This window comes from Lutjanus erythropterus, chromosome 10, assembly GCF_056507025.1.
Source record: "Lutjanus erythropterus isolate fLutEry1 chromosome 10, fLutEry1.hap2, whole genome shotgun sequence".
NCBI classification, from domain to species: Eukaryota; Metazoa; Chordata; class Actinopteri; order Lutjaniformes; family Lutjanidae; genus Lutjanus; species Lutjanus erythropterus.
In genome coordinates this window covers 37,930,111-37,957,350 of record NC_139326.1, presented here as the reverse complement: position 1 = coordinate 37,957,350, position 27,240 = coordinate 37,930,111, and the positions used below count along the sequence as shown (strand labels likewise).

Below are 27,240 nucleotides of genomic sequence, written 5' to 3'. Positions count from 1 at the left end.
AAGGCTGTTTTCTGGCACAGTGTAAGTTTAGAAATTAAAGAAAGTTAAAGTAAGCAAAAACATTTAATGATTTACATATACTTAATATACATACGTCTTCAAATGATACATTTTCACAAAAAAAAAAAAAAAAAAAAAAGGAATTAGAATGTTGGTAATGATTTCTTTTTTCTTGGAGGGATATAATTTGTCCTGATTTTGAAGCACATGGGAAATGTTGAATCATTTTAGTTAGTTCAATAAAATGCACAATAATATTGTTATTTGTTTAAGTATTTTGTATTATCATATTGGTGCACAGTTTTTATTTTAGCTCATGTCTCAGCTATTGCTGAACTTTTCCCTTTCTTTCCCTCGTCTCAAAAATCTAATATTAGTCAGGCTCTAAATATCAGCACTAAATGATGAAAAACAATATTACACTGGGCATTTTTGTGTAACACGAATAATATATACAATTTATTAATTCATTAATTCATTTATTTATTTTTCGGAAAATCTACGTCTCCACACTCCAGTCCAGTAGGTGGCGCTAAGCTGGTTTGCCAGCCGCCAGTGAAACGCTCCAAAGAAGAAGAAGTGGAAGCGTAAACTGTCATGTCCGCTCTCATGGTTCAGAACGCAGCTAACTAGCTGCTACATGGAAAATGAACATTATTGTATATAGTGGAGTGGTCATTATTAGCAGTTTTGGTCAAGTTTGAGACAGTTAGACAACAGCAGGACACTCTCAGTGACTCTGCAGCCTGTGAGCTGCCTGACTGCAGTCTGACAGAGGAGCTCATAGCACTTCATTCAAAATGAGGACTGTGTTGATGGTGGCAGAGAAACCGTCCCTGGCTCAGTCCATCGCCAAAATCCTCTCGAAAGGTGCGTACAAACTTCTAGTTCTGTGATAACGTAGCTAATGTTGTGACATGAAGCGAGACTTTATGTCGTTTAACACGACAGGACGAGCCCAGGTCGACAGCTTTGTGATAGTATACAGCGCCTTTATAACTCCAGCACTTTGATATCGTCACGGTTAAGTTATTAAAGATCTTGGAGAGCTGTTTGAGTGATTGTTGACCTTTCCGTGGCAGCCATATTGCTAGGAAATAGGTTTTAAAAATGCTAGACAAACTGCAAGAATAACGGACAAAACCCGCACAGGTGTTATTAATGATACTAATTAAGGTTCCGTTCCATTTAGTTTAGCAGAACCGTTCCAGCGTGCACAGTAGCAGCATGCTGACTCTGTTTGATCTAAATGGATCAGGATCTTCATTAGTATCATTGGTAGCACCTGTGTTTATCCCACTATTACATGTCAAAATTGCTGCTGTGAAACAGGTTCAGACTGGTGTGCTGCTTTTATACCAAACTCTGTTGAAGAGTATGGTGCTTGTATATTGTTTAAAGTCAGTATTCAGATCTTTTACTGATGTAAAAGTACAAATACGACACTATAACACTGCAGATGACTGTTGCTGCACTGTCCAAGGCTGAATCTTCGTTTTCATTGATGATTCATTTCCCAGAGTGCAATTTCAAGTGTCCTGATTGTTTTTGATTCTTCTGTTAAACAGAAAGTGAGAACAAATCTCGACATTTCAGAACCAGGAACCAGCATTTTCTCAAATTTCTGACAATCAAGTAATCAATTCAGTGACACTGAAAATGTAAAAGTGTGGAAAATGTTCTTGAAGTATTCAAGGTAAAAGTTCGTGATGAAAAAAATCTCCCCTATGATATCATTAGATGATAATGATTCATGCAGTAAAGTAAAAACAGGATTTTGCTGTTGTAGTTTGTTGAGGTGGAGCTCATGTTGAATATTTTGTATAGGATTGATGATAATAATTATTTTCCCCAAGGATTAATCTACTGATCATTTTATCTATTAATCAATTGAGTTATAAACAATACAGTACAAAATATATTAAAAGAAGTAAAGTCGAGGCAGCCAATCTTCACATTTGTAAAGCTGGAACCATGAAATGTTTGTACATGAAAAATGAAACCATTATAATATTTGCCAATTAATTTTCTGTTAGTCACCAAATTGGTTAATTGACTAATTGTTACAGCTGTACTTGTATAAACTCTTTTGTAGTTTAATTAAGGGCTGCAACTAATAGGGATGTCCCGATACAACTTTTTCACTTCCAATACGATACTGATATTGCAGCCTTGAGTATTGGCCGATACCGATATCGATCCGATGCGATATCAGCACGAATCATATATACTTTTATTACTTATTTTGTAGTGTGGAATGTTAGAAAAGGCTTGATCAAGTGATGTTACTCAAACAGAGAACAATAGTCAGCAACCAGAGTCACTTATGGATAGAAGTGCTGGAGCGGAAAATGGACTGCTTATCAGAGCGCTTATATCTGAGATTTTAGATGCAGTCTGATAAAATCCGATACTCGTTTTTTGGCTGATATCGGACCGATATCCAATATTAATATCAGATCGGGACTCCCCTAGCAACTAATGATTATTTTCTTCATCATTTAGTCTGTTGATTATTTACTCGATTAATTGATCAGTTTTTGGACCTACAATATTGTCAGAAAATGATAAAAAAAAATGTTGATCGGTGTTTTTCCAAGCCCAACATGATGTCCATAAATGTCTTGTTTTGTCCACCACCCAAAGATATTCAGTTTATTGTCAGAGAGGAGTAAATGAACCTTTATAAATTTAGACTTTCTTTCTTTAAAAAATATCTCAAGTTTACTCTGAAGCAGAGTAAAAAGTACAATATTCTGAGATGCGGTGTATGTAGAAAGTTTCATAAAATAGAAATACTCTGTACCTAAGTACAGTACTTGAGTAAATATACTGTACTGCACTGCTTCACTTTATCTCTGTTGATGAGATAAAGGCTATAATGCTACAGAGTGGACCCCAGCTAATTCAATAACAGACTGTGAAAACCAACCAACCAAAATACTTCAAATGGACGCAACAATTACACCAGTTAATGTAAAATGTCTTTAATTACTAAGCTACACTGTTTACAGGCATGTGTTGAATGGTGACATTTTATATATCTACTGGAAAACAATAACAAGTGAAATGGATTATTTTTCAGAAACCACCGTCTTTTCCTCACGTTCAATCTGAACAAACACATATTTGTGGTCTGCAGTTGACATTAGAGCAGTCCGCCCTGTTCAGCTGTGCCTGGAGATGGCACATAAACAGGCTATGGTGATGAGCTCAAACTCCAGAGAGTAGCTGGCCGCGGGGAAGCAGTTGGGGTTTTTCTTGAGGACGGGCATTCTCAGGGACACGGGGATGGTCTCTAGGCCAAAAGCGTTGTCGAGCCCCCTGCAGGAATGAGTGGTGTGGCAGCTGGCCTCGTGGATGACCTGGGGTACTCGGTTCAGGTCGATGTTCTCCCTGGAGATATATCAGAGACAGGCTTTTGTTCAGTCATTTGTTCATTTAGTGAGTCAGTCCTAGACTTGACAAGATATATGGCAAAAAATCTGAAAATCAACACATTTGAGAAGCTGGAATCAAAAGTTTTTCAAAAAATTCTAACTAATCGACCCCTTTAGGCATCAGGCTAATCTGTTTGGTTGAGGATAAAATCTGTGTTGTTGCTGAAGTAAACTCACACGTAGCTCCAGGATGCGATGCTGCGCTCGTTGATGTGGCTGGGCAGGTTGACCAGCTGACTGTAGTAGTCCTGCAGGCTGTATGTACAGGAGGATTCGTCCACACACTGGCTGCTCAGCGGCATGGACAGACACTGGTGGAGGGCCAGCAGGCACAGCAGAAAAACCCGCAGCAGCTGCACACAGAGAACAGCTGGGTTGTATGACTGATTTCTCTTTGTCAGATAACTGTACATGTCTAGTGTTTGTCTGTTTTCCCTCTCACAGAGCTGTCCAAATTGACATTTTCCAAGTTGACGAGATGAGACACATCAGCATGAAAATGGCAATTTTGGGACACAAAACAGCAAAAACTACTGAGTAGTAGACAGTGGTGCAGAGCTAAGTTGCAAACTAACATGTGAGACAAAATATATTGCCAAAGCTTATTGTGAAACCTTTACAGGAATGTGTTGTAGTAAATTCACTGACTTGCAGTTAATCTCTTGTCATTATGTTCCACTCAGACAGGACTGAGTCACATACAAAGTAGAGCTGGGTGATTTAATGATATTATATTGATATTGTTATATGAGACTAGATTCAAAAAGACATTTGTGTTGTCTTTTCCGGGTTTTAAAGGTTTCATTACAGTAAAGTGACAAACTTCTGAACTTACCAGACTGTTCTAGCTTTTATTTGCCTTTATCCAATTAGTCAACATGTTTTTCAGCATTATTATTATTTATCAAAAATGTCGCATTTTAACAATTTGTGAAAGCACCAATCGTCATCCCTACAATATTGTAGCAATATGAATATTGAGGTACTTGGTCAAAAATGTTGTGATATTTGATTTTGTCCATATCATCCAGTCTTAGGTGTAAGGTACACTTGGAAAATTGTGAGTAGATGCTTTAAAGCCATAAATATAATCATCACCATGAACAGAAAGACAGGTTTCTTACCTGGAGCTGTTCCATGGCTGGAGTTAATGAGGGGATCGGCGTCTTCTGGTTCTGTCTTTAGGATGTTGATGGGTGATGGTTTTTTTGTTGCTGTTGGTCCTGTTGGGTTCTTTGGCTTGGAGTGGCTCTTCAACCTGTGGACCTGCCTCTATTTATACTCCTATTCTTGTAGGGATTGCTTCCATGTTCTGCGTGCGTTGGGGGGGGGGGGGGCGGGGGTGTAAGAGAAAGCCACTCTGGTTCCCATCATAATAGTAAATGTCCTATGTTCCTGTCATTAGCATTCAGCCTTGAGAGAATCATTTTATTCAGAGAGGACGTCAGCGAGGCAAGGTTGGGAGGACACTTACCGGAAAATTCACTCGGTGCCACTCTCAGCGCCCGATAAACTCCATATCTGACTCATCACCAAGTGCAAGCTCTAGTTTCAGAAGTTTGACAAAATAATCCATATTTAATTTCATTTTTAAAACTGTTCAGCAGGATTAATCAATACTTCTTGTAAAACTTTTAGTACATGATATGTATCATTTTAATATTACATTTCAGTGAGATGAAACTCGGTTCTCTTGAGGCAAACATAAGTGAAGATAATAAGAGTGTCACGATTCTCCAAATCCATGATTCCATTCGGCTTTGGATTTTAAGGTCACAGTTTGATTCAGTTTTTTTATTTAAACTTGTTATTTAGCAACGTTGCCTATGCCATTGTTAAAGTGTCGAGTCTTGATTTGTAAGAGCTTTGTGTCTTGACAATTGTCCTTTATATTTTCACCCCCAAATCAAAAATCCATACATTATATATATACATCTACTTTGTTTCTTTGGTGTATGAGAGTCTTAGAGTTTTGGAGATATCAGCTATAGAGATGTCTGCCTTCTCTCCAGGATGATTGGGTTAAATGGCACTCAGCTTGTAGAACTCAGAGCACCAAAAATAATACATTTGGAAACTTCAAAATCAGTGTCTCTTTCTACAAATCATCGCCTTGTTACTCAAGATAATCCTCACACCTTGTTGTCAGCAGTTTCATGTAGGAACTACTTTGTCTATTGGAGAGAAATTTGAGCATGACAAGACGAGGGCCATCTAATTCCATTATATTGGAGAGAAGACATAAATATCTACAGCTGATATCTCGACCTTTCTGCGACTCATACCAAAACAGTATAGATGGATAACTAGAACTATAGATGACAGAAAAATAGGTATTTATGATTTTGAGTGGAACTGTCCCTTTAAAAAGATAGCCTTTATGGTATCAAGTGTGATATAACAGCTGGTAAGGTACGCTGTGTCGCTCTTTGCAGTGTTTTTTTCTTGGGACATGCAGTTGTAGTTGTAGTACAGTGTAGTTAGAGGTGGAGAGGAAAAAACACTGGAAGAATTGTGATTCTTCCTCTGTTTCAAATTCGATTTCATTAATTTTGATCGATTTTCAGTTTGATATTGAAACATGGCACCCCTAGAAGATAAGGCTGGCTCTATTCTGTAGCTAGCTCATTTTTATTTCTGTTATGCTAAACATTTATTCCATCCTTGCATAGTAGGGATGCACAAATAAAGGCTGATAAAGGCCTTAAAATGAAATATGATATCAGCTTGAAATGAATGAATGACTTTCTGCTGAAATGACAGGCTGATGAGATGATGTTTTAATTAAAAAGTATACTGATACCGCTACCCTACCATATGAATTTTGGTCATACAGTGATAATAAGTTGCAACAAAATATTAAAAGCACAGATAAAAGAACCAATAATGTCAGATACATTTAAAGATATATGCCAAACTAAGCTAAACAAGCTATAGTTTTTGCTTGTTTGTAACAATTCACTACAGTGCACCCACTATGAAGAGGAGGAGTAGTTTAAAAATAAGTCAGACAACAAGCCGAAAACATTATTCCTCATATTAGGACTACAACTGATGATTATTTTCACTGATTAATTTGGCAATGATTTTCTTAATCAATGAGTTGGTCCATAAATTGTCAGAAAACGGGGAACAATGTTGATCAGTGTTTCCCAAAGCCCAAGATGACAGCCTCAAATGTCCATAACCCAAAGAAATTCAGTTTACTGTCAGAGAGGAGTAAAGAAACCAGAAAATATTCACATTTAAGAAGCTGAAATCAGAGAATTTGGAGATTTTTTTTCTGATAGAAATGACTCAAACCAAAATAGCTGTCGATTGACCGGAAACAGCAAAATAATGAAATACAGGCAGAGGACAGTGCAGATACTAACACCACCACACACTTGCAGTGGGTTATAGGTGATGATTGAGAGGGGTTATGTTTATATGTCTGTGCATTGTTTTTAGGAGAAAAAAACTTAAGTGCAAACATGGGCATTGAAATATTTTGGATGCTCTTGTGGTCAGAAGCCTGTAACATCTTGCACCTTTTAAATGATGACATCATCTGTTCTTTTTGCCCCGAAGGAAATTGTTCAAGTCGCAAGGGGCTCAATGGAGCATGCTCAGTGCATGAATACACCGGCAGCTTCCAGGGCCAAACTGTCCGCTTCAAAATGACATCTGTCTGTGGACACGTGATGAGTCTGGATTTCATCGGTGGGTAGTCCTGTTGTGTCGCATTGTGTCTTGCTTTACATCATAACTATGTGTTGATTTGTCCACTAACCTCTTCACTGTCTGACCTCTTAGTTTGGATTTCTCATAATCTCTTACCGAAACTATGTGGTCCTCTTTTTTTCAAGGCAAGTACAACAACTGGGACAAGGTGGACCCTGCAGAACTGTTCAGCAAAGCTCCGACAGAAAAGAAGGAGGCCAACCCCAAACTCAACATGGTCAAGTTCCTCCAGGTAAATTTCAGAGGTTGTCCCAGTCAGTGTTTTTTTTACAAGACATTGGTGCTTCTTGCATTCGGTCCCATCTTCAGTGGGTCATGCTTTTTATCCTCGGTGCTCACCCCAAGTTTCTGCTGTCATGTCAGGTTGAAGCCAGAGGCTGCGACTACGTGGTTTTATGGTTGGACTGCGACAAAGAAGGTGAAAACATCTGTTTTGAGGTAATTCAGGACCCATTTACACCTGTTGATCTGTATCTGGATTAGTACTGCAAATTTAATCAAATCATCATTATTTTGGTTTCCCACAATTTAATGAAGATGATCAACTGTGATATTAGCTTTTAAAATGTATAATCTACTCATAGAAAACTGTGCTTCATGTCAAGTCAAGCGCCAACAGCCAGCCACCCTGCAGCAGCAGCCTGTACAAAATGTCCTGGATGCTATAGCTGCAGTTCAGTCTATGAGAGTGATAAACAACAAAGAGCAGATGGGAAAATTGAAAATAAATGTCTGGGGTAGAAGGACAAGAGGCCTGGGAAACATAATCCGTTTTTTTTAAGTATTTTTTTTTTAGGGTAAGTGATACTGAGCAAAGAGTACATGAGACTTGTTTGTGTGCACAAATCAACAGAACTAGCTTGTTCAACCTGATGAAAAAACACCAGAAACTGCAGTGCGATAAATGCGTGAAGGCCAAGAAGAAAAACTGTCCCTCGTGTTACCTCACTAGGTCACTAGCATCAACTCAGACATCCAGTGACGCTGTTTGGTGTGTCATCTTATGAATGTAGCACAACATGGAAGTGAAAGCAGTGCTCAATTTATTCAAATGTAAAAGTGCACTTAGGATAATTTTTCCCTAAAATCACTAATTATGAATTTTTTGGGGGCTTTTCTTGCCTTTATTAGATAGGATAGCTGAAGAGTAGACAGGAAATGGTGGTGAAGAGAGAGGGGATGACATGCAGCAAAGGGCCACAGGTAGGAGGTGAGCCAGCAGCCGCTGCAGAGGACTGACAGCCTCCATACATGGAGCTAAACAGCCGCCCCTAAAATCACTAATTAATTAATATTGTTTAATTGTGATCTCAATGTTGATCAAATTGTGATTATAATTTTTGGCCATAATCATGCAGCCCTACTCTGGATCCGCAGCTAAGTTTCTCTTACTTTTAAAATCAAATGTCAAAGGTCTTAGATCATGTGTTTAGGTCTTTGTACAGCTCAGTCACTACTTTTCCTGCCTCTCAGGTTCTGGATGCCATCCAGCCAGTGATGAACAAGGGGAGTGTCAGGGAACAGAGTGTGTACCGCGCCAAATTCAGCTCCATCACCGACACTGACATCTGGAACGCCATGAACCGCCTGGGAGAGCCCAACCGCAATGAAGCCCTGTCAGTGGACGCACGTCAGGAGCTGGATCTCCGCATCGGCTGCGCCTTCACCCGGTACGCTGCTTTACACACACACACACACACACACACACACACACACACACACACACACACACACACACACTGGTTCATCCACACACAGTGCTTGATTTTCCTGCATTTCTTGATATCCCTGTCTGGTTGTAACACCCAAGAACTTTGATGCATGATATTTAATGCTGGATTGAATCAGAGGTTTTCTTGTGTGCCATGGGATTACAGTGTCTGTCTCTCATATTTCTACTTTCAGCTACCTAGTACAGCCAAAAATGGCAAAAAACCTTAATATCAAACCTAATCTATTTCAGTGATTAGTTTCCTCCACATTTCAATTTTAAATTAATGGAACATTTAGTTTGTTAACTGGTAATATCAGCTGGTGTTGAATAACCGGGGTCTTGATTTAGACGTTCAAGCACAATATCCCAAACCTGTGTACAAGTAAAAGTTGTAGGACACTTGACTTGGATTCATGTTTCTTCTTAACTATACGTAGACATAAACTGTGTGATGCACTGTACAAAGCATTTAAATTTACATAAAACTTTAAACAGCAAACAATAACTGCTCCAGAAAAAAAACAAGTTTATTTTGACTTCTTCTCACGCAAATCCAGACATCAGGACAGAATGGACATTATGAATAGAGCCAAATAAAATTAACAAAACTGCCTCACTGTCATAAAACGATGAGAAAAAATGAGGAAAAAGAAGCAGAGTGCAGATATAGCTACCACCACACACTTCTAGCAGGTTGTAAGTGATGATTGAAAGTGATTATGTAATTGTTTTCTTTAGGAAAATGTTGCAGAGTATACCTTTAATGTAGTCAGAACTGCATAAAAATAAATCAGTTACAAATATAAAACATAAAAATGATAGTAGAAATGTCATCAGATACTTTGTTCAGAATGGCACATGGTTTATTCCTTACTCCAAAACTTTGATTACAACAGATATGAAGTAATAATGACTGCAGTCTAATCTTTTGCCGGTTAAATATTTTCAGGTTCCAGACTAAGTATTTCCAGGGCAAATATGGCAATCTAGACTCCTCCTTGATTTCATTTGGACCATGCCAGACCCCAACATTAGGCTTCTGTGTGGAACGCCACGACAAGATCCAGTCCTTCAAACCAGAGACGTACTGGGTCCTCCAGGCGAAGGTAAATCCCCTCATTCACTCCTTCTGACACAGCATCAGTGATCTCTTCCTTTCATGCTACTCTGACAAACCTGTTTTGGTGTTTTGGTCAGGTGTTCAAAGGTAAGGAGAGCCCACTGACGCTGGACTGGCACAGGGTGAGGGTCTTTGACAGGGAGGTGGGTCAGATGTTCGTCAACCTGGCCAAGACATCCAGGGAGGCCCAGGTATTTATTATTATTTATTCGGAGTGGGAGCGGGTTAACCATCCTTCTGGATTCACCCAAGTCAGTCAACCAGAGTTGGAGCTCACTTTAGTTAATATCTCTGTTAATACAGGTTGAGTCGGTGAGCAAGAAAGAGAAGGCCAAGCAGAGGCCCCAGGCCCTGAACACAGTGGAGATGCTGAGAGTGGCCAGCTCTGCTTTAGGTATGTTCACATCAACATCAGCAGCATTGAACTTAACTAAGAGTTTTCTTCTAGGTAATGAAATTAATGAGAGGGAATATTTGGGAATTTAGGAATGTGTATACGCATATTAGTGTGTTTATGCTGCTGCTGGTCAGTGTTACCAACAGTTCCAAATCTAAACATATTCAGTTAACTACACAGAGAAAAGTAGCAAATCTTCCCAGCTGAGAAACTCTAACTAGAGAAAGTTGAGCATTTTTGCCTTGAAAATGAGTTAGTGGTCATTTTTCTTGCCCTGTTTTTACAAGTCTGTGTTATAAATCTTCTATGCTGACTAAGTGCTCAAACAAACTTTGTAAAAAGCATCATGTGCAAGAAAACACTGCTCATCTCTATGTGATGAAGCTGTTTTAGTAAGGAACGTCAAAAGGACAGACACCGACTGACAAATACTCTTTTGCTCTGAACACGATCACTGAACTTTGTGTTCCAGGAGGAAAAAGTTATGGTCAGTTATGATGTCATATTTGTTTCACAATTTCACCATCAGCTTTGAAACTCTGAAATGAAGACAAGAAGAAAAGACTGTATATGTTTAAGACCGTTTATTCAGTTTGTTCACACATCCCATCAGTAAAGTCTGTTAAATGACTCCAGTTCATGTACAGATTCACTTTGTCCACACAATCAGTTTGTTTGAGCAGAATCTCAGCTATGTACAAGGATTATGCAATCTGGATACAAATAAAGTTAACTTTATTCCTTTGCGGTTACAGATAAAAAAAGATGTAATTACATTATAGATACATTTAGTAATTAGTAGGATTACAATATTAAAATAAAGAGCAATATACTACTATGCACAGTGCAGACACAGCTGCCAATCTATCATCTTCTGCCTATTTGAGTTTACAGAACTCAGCAGTGGTCTCATCACTGACAAAACGAAGTCCAGCATAGAGAGGTTGAGTGAATGTGGTCTGGACTCTGTGGAGGAGAGTCATGGTTTCAGAAATGCTGTAGAAGGACAGAAGTCCTGCACTGTGATCCAGGTACACTCCAATTCTGGAGGACTGAGGACCTGAGATGGGAGTCCTGATACTGTTGTGAAGAAATTCATAACTGATTGCTTCACATTGTAATGCCCAAGAATTTTTATTAAATCCAAAGCCGCTTGAATTCCCTGTTCTTATCATATTCTTGTATGCGACTGCTACACGAACTGCACCTCCGCTCCACTCCACCTCCCAGTAACAACGTCGAGTCAGACTCTCTTTACTCAGGACCTGAGGAAACCCAGTAAATCTGTGTGGGTGACTAGAATAGGTCTGTTGTTCTTTAATGTATGTTGCTTTTTTGTTCCCCTCAGGTAGTAACAGCTGTGAGTTTACTGTGTTTGGATCCAGTGTGATTTCACATGAATATTTTAAGAATCCAGCTCTGGTCTTAGGCTCTGGTTGTGACAGTAAAACATCCACTTCAGTCACTGTCAGTGAGATGTTTGTCCATTTCTCACTCAGAAGGTCCTGTAGTTTATCTCTGACTTCTGACACAGCTGCTGTCACATCCTCAAAGTACCTCAGAGGGCGGATATTGATGCTGGATGATTCTGTAGATTCACTGAGTGGTGACAGTGAGGGGTAGCTGCGTAGAAACTGGTTGTGATCCTCTGTGTGTGAGAGTCGCTCCAACTCAGCGTCTGTCCTCTTCAGCTCAGTGATCTCCTGCTCCAGCTTCTCCTGAAGCTCTTTGACTCGGCTCACTTCAACTTTCTGCTGGGACCTGACCTCCTGCTTCACATCGGAGCGTCTTTTCTCAAAGAGACGGATCAGCTGAGTGAAGCTCTTCTCACTGTCCTTCACTGCTTTATCAGCAGAGTGATTGATCTCCTCCACCTCCTGTTGAAGCATCTTCACATCTTTCTCTCTGTCCTGGATCCTCTGCTGGATTTTTTGTCGAGTCTCTCTCTGCCTCTCAGTCCGTTCTGCTGCCGCTGACACTGTGTCATGGCCTTTATGTTCATCCTCAGAGCAGAGATAACAGATGCACTGCTGATCAGTACGGCAGAACATCTTCATCACCTCATCATGATGAGAGCAGATGTTCTCCTGGAGCTTCTCAGAGGGGTCCATCAGCTTGTGTTTTCCAAAAGCAGGAGATTCATAATGAGGCTGGAGGTGCTGCTCACAGTAAGAGACCAGACAGAGCAGACAGGACTTGACAGCTTTCAGTTTTCTCCCAGTGCAGAAATCACAGGCCACATCTTCAGGTCCCGCAAAGCAGGGATCAGTAGGAGCAGCTTGGAGTTCAGTCTTCCTCAGTTCTTCCACTAAAGCTGCTAACATGGTGTTTTTCAGCATGACAGGCCTTGGTGCAAAGGTGTGTCCACACTGAGGGCAGCTGTGGATTTTCTTCTCATCCTCTTCATCCCAGAAGCTTTTAATACAGTTCATGCAGTAGCTGTGTCCACAGGGAGTAGTCACCGGATCCTTCAGTAGATCCAGACAGATGGAACAAGAGAAGGTTTCCCGATCCAGCTGAACTCCTTTCTGCGCCATTTCTCCTCTCAGTTACAATGACTGTCTGAGTTTCACTTCCTTACAAATGAGACCACTCAGAGCTCTGATCTCAACAACACATGTCTCTGCAGTGAGTGGGGCCTGTCGGCACTTGCACTGCACTGCATGCTGGTTTCACCCATCCTCAAACTGTAGATCTGAAGGGGAGGGAACAGTGAGTGAGCAGAGTGGAGCATGCTGTGTTTGTGAGCAGGAAAAAGAGGGAGGGCATATCAAGCTTGGATTTATTCCAGGAAGAGCAGCAGCACTGTGAATCTGAACTCTGTCTCCTCTTTTAGAACAAAGCCCCAGTTAAAACCTGATCCACATTTGAAAACATTTCTTTTTTTTGGTAAAATACCTCTTGGCTCCTCTGGCTTTGCTGAAGGCTCAATATTTCTCTAACTCCTCCACTAACTCAGTTTGATTTTCTTTTACTGCTTAAAAACAGTTGACTGGAATTAAAAATTAAAGAACTTAAAAAAAATTAAAAACAAATCAGTAAATTGACTGTTTCAGCCTCAGTTTGGATATATGGTTATTTATGAATGATTTTAGAGTCACCTTAAAGGGTAAATCTGGAATTAGACTATATTTCTCTCATCAACAAATTCCTCAAACAAAACTGCACATATGTGTTATTCTGTCTTTCCTCTGTGTCTCAGCCCCAAACCCATCAGTTTCTTCTGAAGATAACCATTTTTAGAAATATGTTACAAACACATAGTTTCAGCTCTAAAAAATGTTCAGTAGCTGTAGTTTACCCACCTTTTTGATTAACTAAACTAACTAAACTAGGACTATGACTAGGCATTTTAAAATAGGGAAGGGTAATGCTGTTTCATAGTGTTATGCCTGCAAATGCCCCAACACTTAAAGTAAAAAAGAAATTTCAGTCATTCTCTGTCCACCTTGTGTCTGCAGCTCTTTGCAGGTTCAAACGTCAGCTGTGTCCTGCTGTGTCTCACCCACAAACTGAAGCATTTATTTACACTTCAAGTCTATTTTTTTCAACAACATGCACATAAATGTGAAGTTGATGTTGATAACAAGGCACTGAATAAATATACACTCAGCGGCCACTTCATTAGGTACCCCTGTTCAACTGCTTGTTAACACACATATCTAATCAGACAATCACATGGCAGCAACTCAATACATTTAGGCACCTTGAAGCAGATTGGCTACAGCAGCAGAAGATCACACCGGGTGTCACTCCTGTCAGCTAAGAACAGGAAACTGAGGCTACAATTCACACACACTCACCAAAACTGGACAATAGAAGATTGGAAAAACGTTGTCTGATCTGATGAGTCTTGATTTCTGCTGTGACATTCAGATGGTCGGGTCAGAATTTGGTGTAAACAACATGAAAGCATGGATCCATCCTGCCTTGTATCAACGGTTAAGGATGCTGCTGGTGGTGTGATGGTGTGGGGGAGATTTTCTTGGCACACTTTGAGCCTCTTAGTACCAACTGATCATCGTTTAAACACAACAGGCTACCCGAGTATTGTTGCTGACCACGTCCATCCCTTTATGACCACAGTGTCCACATCTTCTGATGGATACTTCCACCAGGATAACACAACATGTCACAAAGTTCAAATCATCTCAAACTGGTTTCTTGAACATGACAGTGAGTTCACTGTTCTCCAGTGGCCTCCACAGTCACCAGATCTCAGTCCACTATAACACCTTTGGGATGTGGTGGAACAGGAGATTCACATCATGGATGTGCAGTCGACAAATCTGCAGCAACTGTGTGATGCGATCACGTCAATATGGACCAAAATCTCTGAGGAATGTTTCCAGCACCTTGTTGAATCTATGCCATGAAGAATTAAGGCTGTTGTAAAGGTAAAAGAGGGTCCAGCCTGGTATTAGCAAAGTAAACCTAATGAAGCAGCCGGTGAGTGTATTTATCCGCATTTTGTAACCTAGTCAGACCAGAGTGTGCTGCTCTCTCGCGCTCTAGACCATCAGTTAAAATATTGAAGACAGCTCACATTTCCCATCAGGCTTAGTGCTGAGGAGTTTGCTACTCAGTAAACTGAGTAGTTTGTTAGGTTTGTTTGTTATGTTCCAAAATGCAAATCTTACCTTGAGAACATGGTAATTTGGTAATTGTCATTTTTGTGCCAGTTTACAGTGTTAACCATTAGTGAGGTGGCTGTTACATTTCTTGACACCAGATGTATTTTTCTCTGTTTTGATGCCTATCATTTCTGATATTCATACAGTGTCCTTGGTAAGGCGTCACATGATGTGGTAAATAAAGATGTATTATTTTGCTATTGTGAAGAGTAATATCTTACAGCGCCACTGATGTGTTTTTAATAGTTTATAGTTTGAGGACATCAATAGAGATTTGTGGCACAGAGAAAGAAGATGTATCAGGCTTTGATACACACACACACACACACACACACACACACACACACACAATACTTGTTAGTATCTTATCAGTGTAATTGTTGGTTTGGTTGGTGTGATTTCCGTAGTTTTTCATTGGACAGGGAAAAATAGTTACCATACAATCCATCCTATGGTTAAAAGAAAATCCACTTGGTCTCAGACCCAGTAAGATCAGGTAATAAGAGCTCTCAATTTTGTGATGGTCTTTGAAGAAGAGAAAAAACAAATGTGTGATTCTTTTTGATGTCTCAGGAATGGGTCCCCAGCATACCATGCAGATTGCAGAGCGCCTGTACACACAGGGCTACATCAGCTACCCACGTACTGAGACCACCCACTACCCTGAGAACTTCGACCTGAAGGGGGCGCTGAAGCAGCAGACCAACAATCCCATGTGGGCAGAAGAGGTGAGGTGCCACTGTGGGGCCAAAGACACGTCGAATGAATGCGTTCATGCTCACAGACTGACAGAATTGGTTCTCTAAAAATTTGCTTTACCTCCACCTCCATCAGGTGAAGGCTCTGCTTTCAGCTGGATTAAACCGGCCCAGGAAAGGAACTGATGCTGGAGACCATCCACCCATCACTCCCATGCGTGCTGCCTCAGAAGCAGAACTGGGTGAGTCATACAACTAAATAGATAAGGGGGAATAGAAAATGAATATCACCTCCAATATCAACAATTAAGAGCTGACACATTCATAATTCTTTAGTTTACAAAAATGAATGATGGAGCATGGCTTTAAGACTTTTTACACTTCTTAATCTACTGTAAGTGATAAGATTAGAAGTATTTATTCATCATTATACAACGAGGCTGTATAGTGAGATTCTGACGCAGGTCCCTCTTTGATCGATTGATTAGATTGACAGAAGACAGCTGCCAACAGTTTTTGTTGGAACCACTTTCTACCACAAAAATACCATAGTCCCTATGAAAACTGTTGACAGTGAAGTTCATTCTTAAACAGAATAAATAACATGGCCTCCTTTGCTCTGACACCTCAGCGAGGAGTCAGTCATTAATAGCCTTCCCATAAGCCACTGGCATGCTGCCTTCATGAAATATATGGGACATAGTATATACTTATCAATCAATATTTTATGTTTTAGCTCGTTGCTGTTATTAATTTCATTTGTAGACACTAGAAGACCATCTTCTAGGAGAGACTGTCTGAAAATGTGTGTCTTTATCCCTGTATTTAAATGATTATCACGTCCCTCTCTCTGTGATGGCTGGGTTCTCATTCCAAGTTCAAATGTGATCGTTTGAAACAAGTATAAACAACTTGGTCTTCCATCCTGGTCAGACGATGTCACACCACAACCTTTAGATTCTAATATGGACCGTTTCATGTTTAGCCTTTGACCCCGGTTCTTCCCTGTCTGCTGTTCCACAGGAAGTGATGGCTGGCGGCTGTATGAGTATATCACTCGCCACTTCATCGCCACCGTGAGTCAGGACTGCAAGTACCTGCAGACAACCATAGACTTCAAGATTGGCACAGAGGCCTTCTCGTGTAGTGGCAAGACCCTGATATCAGCAGGTAAAGCCAGCTGGGCTCGCTTCTTGGGCATCAAGCTGCAGGATGAACTTTGCATATTTGGCAGCAGTCATTTTGCTGAAGACAGTTGGATCTTTAATCCCATAAAATCATCAGCATAAAACACAGTTCTTTTAAAATCGACAGAAACAAAATCAGCTCTGCTTTGGTTGAAATAATCCCTCAATTCACAGAGTTAGACGTGAAAATATTCTGGCTGTAGACATTATTTCTCTACACTACTTCTCTGATATTTCTCACTCCTCTCTCAATATCTTCACATCTATCTTGATGAATTAACGGTTTATTTTGACCAAATCAGATTTGGTGATTGCTGGAACAGTGAAGGGACGAACCAAGGCTATTTTGGTGAATTTGATTTTGTTTCTGTAAAGGTTGAATCAAGTGTGTTTTATGATAGTAAAATGACTGTTTGTGTAAATGGAGGCTGGTGTCTTTGGTGAGCGATAAATCTGCCATTTCTGGTTAAACAAAAAGGATCTCAGCGGCAAACCAAGCACTTATAGTGAACGTACATTGATGGTGCACAATTGCCAGGAGGGAGATTACATTGCAACCTGGTTCACAGCTGATGATTGCAGCAATCTCACTCAATACTGGACCAGTTTCAGAAAATGTTGTCTATTAGTTACTGAGACACAAAATGTGGAAAAATATCATCCAGGTTGACCAAAATGATCTGTTAAGTTTTAATGGTGGAACCTGATTAATCGATCACTAGTTTAAAATAATTAATAGACAAACTTAGTGATAGATTTATGGATAGCTGGTGCAACCTGTACCTTGTTAACTTTTTATTCTATTAACAGGCTACACAACAGTGATGCCGTGGCAGGGCATCCCTCTGGAGGAGGCCATGCCAGCCTGTGAGCGCGGAGACACTTTCACAGTAGATGAGATCAAGCTGGTGGAGAAGCAGACTAGCCCCCCAGACTACCTGACCGAGGCAGAACTCATCACCCTCATGGAGAAGCACGGCATCGGTAGACCTCTGCACTGCCTGTCAGACAGAACTGAACATAATTTGTCAAGGGACAGAAATAATAATGGAACCATTTTTCACATCTGGCCTTCTGTCCTCTTCCTGCCAGGTACTGATGCCAGCATCCCTGTCCACATCAACAACATCTGCCAGAGGAACTATGTGACAGTAGAGAATGGGCGCAAGTTGAAGCCAACCAACCTGGGCATCGTCCTGGTCCACGGCTACTACAAGACAGGTCACTTGACTTCAGTTGTTGTACTTGCTCTTAGGGGTTTGTAGCTGTGCATTGATTGCAGTTTGTGGAACATCACTGAATCATCTTTGGACACTGTCAACTGATGCAAGTAGTTCTAGATAATCAACCTGTCAGGACAGAATTTTCCAGATCACTAAAATACATACAAAAATATTAATGAGAATGGACCATTAAAACACCAGTGATTGGCTGTGCGTATGTGTGTGTACAGATGCAGAGCTGGTGCTTCCCACTATCCGCAGCGCTGTGGAGAAGCAGCTGAACCTCATTGCACTGGGGAAGGCCAACTATCAGCAGGTGCTGCAGCACACGCTGGATATCTTCAAGAGGAAGTTTCACTACTTTGTGGATTCTATCACCAGTAAGTTCACTGCAGCCACATGAGCACAGTGTCACAGGGTCCTGTAAAGGAACAGTTCATCTCAAAATCAAAAATATATATTTTTCCTCTTATCTCTCAAAATAGTTCTGAGTTTTGGAGATACAACGTAAGTATAAAGGAACCAGACATCACTCGTCTTGTGGTGCTCAAAGTGCCCAAAAAAATAAATTTGGAAAAACTCAACAGCAATGTCTTTTTCCTGAAATTATGACTCTGTTACCGAAGATAATCCACAGACCTTGTTGTGTTTCACGTAGGGACTACTTTCGTTCTACTACACCTCCCACCCTTTCCTACATGAAATTGCTCACAACAAGGTCTGTTGCCGACCTATGAAAGAATGTACAGAAGTCTCAGTTGGAGAAAAAAAAAACAATCATCTCCATTTCAGTTTCAATCTAGGCAGATTCTTTGACAGGACAAATTACATTTTTAGTGAGTTCAAGTGAAAATGAGCAAAAATAATATCTAGGGATGTCCACATCAATCAGACGCTGATTGATATGCATAAAAAATATGTGATTGGGAGATCGGGATTAATGCTCTGTCATCACCAATCATGAACAATGATGATGACACAAAAAACTTGAGCTTTGTTGTTGTCACATGCTAATTAGTTAACTAAAAGAAGCACTTCATCCCCAATAATGGTATCTTAATTACCATGTAAACATAGAATTAATCCAAAACACGCTATCCAGTCTTTTTAAAGTTATTGGTGCTTCTATTTTTCAGGCTGACTGTCCTGCGACACTTAGTGGTACAATTCAGTATTACCAGTCCCGTTTGATTCGCCTGAATTCTGCGAGACCAGCTGCTGTAACAATGACTTACAGACAATGGACAATCAGAATCAGCAGCAAAAAAAAAGTCCTTAAGAACTTCTGATAATTCACTAGCAAGTTTTGAAAGGTGAAATGAACGCAACAGGAGACACAGCAAGGGGTTAAATACACATATGTGTTGTGTTTTACAGGCATGGATGAGTTGATGGAGGTCTCCTTTTCACCCATCGCTGCCACTGGGAAGCCCTTGTCCCGCTGTGGCAAGTGCCACCGCTTCATGAAGTACATCCAGGTCAGCAGAACAGTCCAAACTACTGTCAGACTCTGAAGACAGCACGATCGCAGATTTTATTATCAGCAAGACCATGCAGTTTTAACAGTGTCAGTGTCAAAAGTTAATAGTACACGTAACAGAACACAAGAGAACACCTCTTTAGTGTGGGAGCCCTCTGTACATATGAACATGAGGTGTTTGGTGGCTCAGGTCATTATCAGTTTATCACCAGGCCTCACCACTACAGTGAACATCACAAGACAGCACAATGAACACAGTAAGACCTTCTAACATTTAGTCAGTAGGGCGGACTAGTAGTGGTTTAGTTTTCACAAAATGCCATTTTATCATGTCAAAATATTGTTTAAGATATCAGCAAAACAATTTTGACATACAACATATAGAATATATATTGTCAAAAATTATTTACAAATAGCTTTTTATTTTTTTTTGGCTTTTGCCTTTATTTTGATAGTGACAGCTAAGGATATGAGAGGAAAGAGGGTAAAGAGAGAGGGGATGACATGCGGCAAATGGACCGCAGGCAGGATTCAAACTGGAGAGGACTGATAGCCTCTGTACATGAGGTGCGCGAAGTGAGTTGTAGGGGTACAGATATCTTTAATCATAGATATCAGTAATTCCTTTTTCACCTGCAAGAATAACAATTAAAGATGTCAATTGAATTTTGATGGATGAGCTTTTATTTTGAACACAAAAAAAACAAATGGTAAAATAGAAGCTCTCAAAAATATGTTAAGAGTAACAAAATGAAAACAGAAAGAAAACCTATACAAAAAATAATTCTCAAAAGATAACAAAATTGACATGCTTGAGAAGGAGGAAGAATTATACTTATTTAATTCTACCCCTTCTCTGCTGTGTCATTATTTACAAAAATATTTACTTTTCACTGATACTGAAAAGGGATTGTGACTAATGAAGATTTAATTTCAATAAACATATCAATTAGCCTAATTAGCATATTGATTTCTGGTATGTCACACCAGTTAGCATATTATTTTAGAATATGTACACTGAAGATACCTACAGTTACATTTTGATTTGTGGAAATTCCTTTCTGATATCTAAAATTCAATTCTGTCTACTTAAGAAATAAACTGTTGAGATGAATATAAATTTCACTAGTTACAGTTGTATATTAGATATCTGAAATGCAATTCTAGGCATCAGAATGACGTTCGTACTAGTTAGAATTCCAAGTCAAAATATCAGGAGTTTAATTTTGACTAGTCAGAATTGAAGATATCTTTTATTTCCATTTATGATATCTGAAATGGAACAACTGTAGATATTTACAGTGAACTTTGCCACTGGTAAGAATGGAATTGCTGATTTCAGTCTTGACTAGTGAGAATTCAGTTACAGATGCCATTAATTAGAATTTCAACCAGTCAAAATAACATTATGCATGTGTCAAAACTGAATCATATGTATATGTAATTGAGTCTGTGGTAAAAGTTGACTAGTTGTGATTAAGTTACAAATATCTGCAGTAGACATTTCTACCAGTACAAATTAAATTGTTGAGATGACGAGGGTTAAAGCTCCTGCCTCTGACCTGAGCATATGCTCATATGCTTCCTCTTGCAGCAGTGGCCTCCACTGTTGAGCAGCTGGAAATGTCATTAGATGGGGTAAAGGGACAAGGCACATCTTGAAGTTCTGTCCTTTATTTTGCTTATACTCACACTCCAAAAGTAGAGCTGCAACGATTGATTGGTTATTTAAGTAACTGCCAACTAATGTGATAATTAATTAATCTGTTTGTCTGTCTGAGTCATTTTTTAAGAAAAAAAAAAGTCAAATTTCTCTGATTCCGGCTTCTTAAATGTGAATATTTTCTGATTTCTTGACTCCCTTACGATAGTAAACTGAATACATTTGGGTTGTGGGGAAAACAAGACGTTTAAGAACGTCATCATGGACTTTGGAAAACACTGATCAACATGTTACAGACCAAACTACTAATTGATCTGAGAAAGTAATTTGACATATTAATCAAGAATGAAATAAGCGTGAGTTGCAGCCCTGTCTAAAAGGTTGACAAATTTCAGTTTTCAGCCAAGAAATTTATCAACAACCTTGTTAACATCTTTTATACACATTATCACAATCACATGTTCAGTCTGTCCTCAAACACTCTGTACAACTGTTGTTACAGCATGTTATTTCTCATAAGCTTGACTTTTAAATCACCAACGTAGGCAGTTGAGCTCCGGCCTTCAAAGTTAAAAATGGTAAAGTGGACCTGCTCCCTTCATTACCATTTCCAACTGACGACAGAACCACTTTGAAATTCATGAATGAATCATGAGGCTGCAGATAATCTGGTTATTGTATCTGAATATGTGCGCAGTTGGTCACATGTGACTGTTCAGTGGTGTGTTCTGGTGGAAACCACAAGGTAACCCTTGTATGACGTAAAAGCGAGGAGCTCACATGTTTCGATCGCTCTGTGTGTGCTGGAGAGGCACGTTTGGTTGGTTTCAAGTCTCACCGGTACAGTTCCAAGGAACTTTGTCATGAAAGTTTATTCAGCACACGCAACTACTGTGAGCCACATAGTGGTGTCATGTGTATATATACAGGACTCAACAATAAGGATGTCTGGGACAAGTAAAATACTATGTCGGGCAATTGGTAAAAATTTTGATAATCGATAAACTGTTGAAGTAATTATTCACACAGAATGGCAGAAAATGCTGTTTTCAGCCTCTTAAAGTGATAGTTCACCCAAAAATGAAATTTCACACAATATCTACTCACCCTTGTGCTGATGTGAGGATGGGTGAAGATCTCCAGTTCACAAAACACTCCTGGAGCTTCAGCAGAAAACCAAATCCAGTACAATTGAAGTGAATGGTGACCAGTATTAAAATGTAAAAAAAAGAACATAAAAAAAACACAAAATGTCTCCATACTGCTCATGTGGTGTAATCCAAGTGTCTGTAAATCCAAAAAGACACCATTTACACCATGTTTTTATCCTAAATGTCAACTGTAGTCTCTCAGACCTGATCCTCGTTCACACGTCTGAAGCAGGTACACAAGCTCTCGCCCAAGTGGTGCAGCTGCAGCAATGAAATGATGTTCCTCTTCTATATCGAAGTCCTCTGACATTTTCTTCTTTGTTGAAAGTTTGCAACATCAACTGTACGCTTAACAAGTCACTTTCAGGCAGCATGTAAACACAGAAGTGAAGGTATCACAAGATCTCATATATCTCATGTTGCGCTGCTCACATCAGCACAGGGGCAAGTAGATATTAAGTGAAATTTCATTTTTGAAATTATTACTATCGCTTTAAATATGGAAATTGTTATCATTATCCAATTATACTGGATATCTTTGGGTTTAAGACTGACAAAACAAAACATTTAAAGACATCATCTTGGACTTTGAAAAACTGGAGTGGACATTTTTTAAACAATTTTATAGACATTGCAGCCATAGATTAAACATAATAATTAACTCTAGTCTTTGTTGGTATATAAATTAAACAGTTTCTTCAAGGGCAAGTAAAAAATGGGCTTGGTAGGAAAATTTCTGACCCACTAGCCCAGGGGACATGGTAACCAGCTCGGCTGGCAGAACTCTCAAGTGTGCTTGTTCTATGAGCCACACTGTATGAAAGTATGTGCAAAAGATCAAGATGTAATGGTATCTTCCTTATACAGTTGCCTCAGCAACATCTTCCACAATTTCAGTTATAAATTGAAAATCAATTCAAATGAGTTTTCAGTTTTTAACATTGAATCAAAAGGCAGAATCACAAATCTCTCAGTACTTGTTTTTCTCTCTACTTCCTCCTGCTTGTGGCCAAAAAGACAACACTTCAAAGACAACACAGTATAGTTTTCCAATGTTCACCTTTGATACCATTTAGATCTTTTGAAGATCTTTTTTAAAGAAGATTTTTGTAAATGTAAATGACAGTTATCAGAGCATAAAACCAGTGATCCTGATCTGTTGATCTCTACAACTCAAAACTTAATTGTCCAACAATGGCATCACCGTCAGTGCAAAATAAAAAAAATATTAATTAAATAACAAACTGAATCGAAATCTTAAAATCAAAAGTCATATTGAATAGGGGATTTGAAGAATCATGACACCTATAGTACAAAGCTTGCTCAGCTGTTATTGGAGCACAGAAGAATAAGGGGTGGGACTTAGTAAGAGTCACTTGTCAGTATGGTTGAACTATTGCACACAGTTTTGTTCTTCATGTACAAATCATTGCTTTTTCCATATATTCCAAACATTATGCTTTGTAAACAGTGGAAACACAAGGGATTTTGGATCATTAAGTTTGTGTAGTGAAAAGTCCCTACATGCATACGAAATTATTGTCATCAATTGTGAGACAGGACTTAATGTTCATCCCTTGTTGTTTCAGTCTGTGAGATGCTCTTGATCTGAACCTGACATGTGTCTACAGGCCAAGCCCAGCAGGCTCCACTGTTCCCACTGTGACGAGACCTACAGTCTTCCCCAGAATGGAGCCATCAAGCTTTACAAGGAGCTCCGCTGTCCACTGGACGACTTTGAGCTGGTGCTGTGGACGTCTGGGGCCCGGGGCAAGAGCTACCCCCTCTGCCCCTACTGCTTCAGCAATCCACCATTCAGGGACATGAAGAAAGGTAGGACCTATAGCCGAAAAACGTATCACGATAGTGAAGTTTCATATCAGTCGATATCGATAATTATTGATCGTGTAAGTTGTGACTGATACTCCAAAGGGTGGAAGTGGCTGAGGAGATAAAATAAGTTTGTTGTATTATATTGCAACAATATTACAGGGATGACTGTTGTTGCTTTCACAAAATGTGAGATTATTTTATAAATAATCATTAGTAATGTGGATATAATGCCTGAGTGAGTAAAGGCAAATATGAGATCAGCTGGAACAGTCTGGTAAATTCTCAAAATGACATCACTGAACTGTAATGCAGCCTTTAAAACCAGGAAAAGACAACACTTCTGACATATCACAATAAAACGATATCCAAAATCTATCATCATATCTAGTGTCATATCACAATACAGTATAATATCATTATATTGCCCAGCCCTAGTAGGACTAAACCTGAATGTTAAGACTAGTAAGTCATTATTATGTTGTATAAAACTTAAATAAAAACAGAATGCAATGATTTCCAAAAACTTTCTGACTCATAGTGAATTGAATACAGTACAAAGACAAGCTATTTAATGTTCAAACTGAATAACTTTATTGTTATTGCACCTCCATACCATCACAGCTGCTGTCTTTTGAAGTTACCACTGGTAACAATCTGGATGGTCTTTCTCCTCTTTAGCCTGGAGGACACGACGTCCATGATTTGTGAAAACAATCTGAAATGTGGACTCATCAGACCACAGCACACTTTTCCACTTTGCGTCAGTCCATCTCAGATGAACTCGGGCTCAGAGAAGTCTGCAGTGTTTCTGGATGTTGTTGATATATGTCTTTCTCTTTGCATGATGGAGTCTTAACTTGCATTTGTAGATGCAGAGACAAACTGTGTTTATTGACAACGGTTTTCTGAAGTGTTCCTGAGCCTGTGTAGTATACTTTATACAATGATGTGGGTTTTTAATGCAGTGCTGCTTGAGGGGTCAACGGTCATGGGCATTCAGTGCTGGTTTTCAGCCTCGCCCCTTACATGCAGAGATTTCTCTGGATTTTCTTTCTGCATTCTGTTTTTATTTGCTTTTTACACAGCATCCCAACTTATTTGGAATTGGGGTTATAAAGCAGGTGACGCATACACACACATTGTCACCTTTAACTAAAAATAATGCGCAACACCACCATTGTTTTAGTAACTCTGGACGACAGTGTTGGTCTTTATAGCCTACTGACCACTCTGACATTCTGACCTCTTCTTTCCATGTTTGCTTTTCAAAGGTATGGGATGCAATGAATGTACCCATCCGTCCTGTCAGCACTCTCTCAACTCTTTTGGCATTGGACAGTGTGTGGAGTGTGACAGTGGTGTTCTGGTGCTGGATCCCACCTCTGGACCAAAGTGGAGGATGGCCTGTAATAAATGCAATGTGGTGGTGCACTTCTTTGAACATGCACACAGAGTGCAGGTAAGAAAATAGTCCTCCAACTTCTCCTACGTCAAGATAATGTTATATGTATGTCACCAGGCTTATACGCACACTACATAACTTAGTGCATGTGCATCTCTCATCTGTCTGTCTGCATACCGAGCTGTGCAGTGAGTGCATCTCTACCTTGCAGCCACTTCCAGGGCTGTTCTGTGACATTGTGTGATGGAAGTAAGACGAAAATACAGCTGTCTATTACAGCTGATGAACTCCAACATGCAGCTGTGTTTATAAACGGCAGCTTGGAAGAGTTAACCATGTTGTGAGTGAACATGTTTATATGTATGTGCACAAAATGATATTCATGCTTTCCAACAGCAACCCCTGTGGTCCAGTCCAGACAATGCATGGCCATGATATCACCTGTAATGGCTGCATAGAGTTTTAAAAATACAGGGAGAGAGAGTGAGGGAATAACATGCAGCAAAGGGCCATAGGCAGGAGTTGAAACCACAGCTACTGCAGAGGACTCACAGCCTCTGTACATGACGAAAACACTCTCCAACTGAGCTACCAGGCCATCTATAGTGTTCATTTTGTTTTGGGGTTTTTCAACACTGCCACTTTCAGCCTCTAAGGTTCCTCTCTCTTGCCATAGGTTGCTCAGGAGAGCTGCGACGCCTGTGACGCCTCTCTCGTCGCAGTGGACTTCAACAAGACTCGTACCCCGCTTCCTGCCGGTGAGACTCAACACACCGGCTGTGTCTTCTGTGATCCTGTCTTCCAGGATCTGGTGGAGCTCAAACACGCGACCATGAGACACCCCAGGGGTGGGGGCGCTAGACGAGGGGGACGGGGACGGGGCAGGGGGCGCCGTGCTAATCCTAAAAAACCAAAAGACAAAATGGCTGCTTTGGCAGCTTACTTTGTATAGTGTCTTTGTGTAGTGTGCCCTGTTAGCTGCTTGACACACAGTATGAAGGTGAATAGTTCAGTAATGGGACTTCTGTTTTTATGTGTTTAATTACACTGAAGTAAAATATGTATTTAAAAAAGTGTTTGCTCTACGTGTCTTTGTTCACCATTAAAAAAAAATTCACGTATGTTGTCAACTTGAAAATTCTGTTTTCAAGAAAACAGAAAGAAATCGATGTTCAGATACTAGGGATGTACCGTTATATTGGCTGAACATTGGTATCGCCAATGTTGATTATTTGTGGCTGGACTCAGACAACAGGAGATAGTATACCCTGCTGCTGATAAGAAGAAGCAGCCTGACATGACGTGATGTGCTCATTCAAACATTGTGCAATGAAGGTCTGAATGATTTTAAAACAGTTAAGTAGATGGTGGATGATAAGTGTATATCACAGTATATTTGTTTTTCCTAAAATGTTAATATAAATGTGTCTGAAGGGGTAAAGTGCTTTTATGGCAATGGCAACTATAATTGTACTCTTAACTGTATTGATAGGACGTTTCACATAGTATGGAGGGGTTTTAACATCATTTCATGTGCAAAACTTTGATAATATAAAGTAATACTACCCCCTGTAA

At 39.8% G+C, this 27,240-nt stretch overlaps 3 protein-coding genes across 3 annotated transcripts; 1 reads left to right on the top strand and 2 right to left on the bottom strand.

Moving 5' to 3' along the window:
* Nucleotides 1-571: 571 nt before the first annotated feature.
* top3b (DNA topoisomerase III beta) lies at nucleotides 572-27,240 on the top strand. The gene is made up of 18 exons (XM_084729233.1): nucleotides 572-870; nucleotides 7,011-7,142; nucleotides 7,289-7,395; nucleotides 7,527-7,601; nucleotides 8,637-8,833; nucleotides 9,827-9,983; nucleotides 10,075-10,188; nucleotides 10,301-10,391; nucleotides 15,602-15,756; nucleotides 15,863-15,968; nucleotides 16,750-16,896; nucleotides 17,724-17,897; nucleotides 18,006-18,134; nucleotides 18,367-18,516; nucleotides 19,514-19,614; nucleotides 24,062-24,263; nucleotides 25,535-25,722; nucleotides 26,342-27,240. The coding sequence occupies exons 1-18, from the start codon at nucleotides 801-803 to the stop codon at nucleotides 26,615-26,617; spliced, it is 2,571 nt and encodes an 856-aa protein (XP_084585359.1). The 5' UTR covers nucleotides 572-800; the 3' UTR covers nucleotides 26,618-27,240.
* On the bottom strand, nucleotides 3,140-4,703 carry LOC146320824 (uncharacterized). The gene is made up of 3 exons (XM_084729642.1): nucleotides 4,565-4,703; nucleotides 3,618-3,793; nucleotides 3,140-3,396 (listed from the first exon to the last, which is right to left on the bottom strand). The coding sequence occupies exons 1-3, from the start codon at nucleotides 4,577-4,579 to the stop codon at nucleotides 3,168-3,170; spliced, it is 420 nt and encodes a 139-aa protein (XP_084585768.1). The 5' UTR covers nucleotides 4,580-4,703; the 3' UTR covers nucleotides 3,140-3,167.
* On the bottom strand, nucleotides 11,192-13,354 carry LOC146320823 (tripartite motif-containing protein 16-like). The gene has a single exon (XM_084729232.1). The coding sequence runs from the start codon at nucleotides 12,929-12,931 to the stop codon at nucleotides 11,273-11,275; it is 1,659 nt and encodes a 552-aa protein (XP_084585358.1). The 5' UTR covers nucleotides 12,932-13,354; the 3' UTR covers nucleotides 11,192-11,272.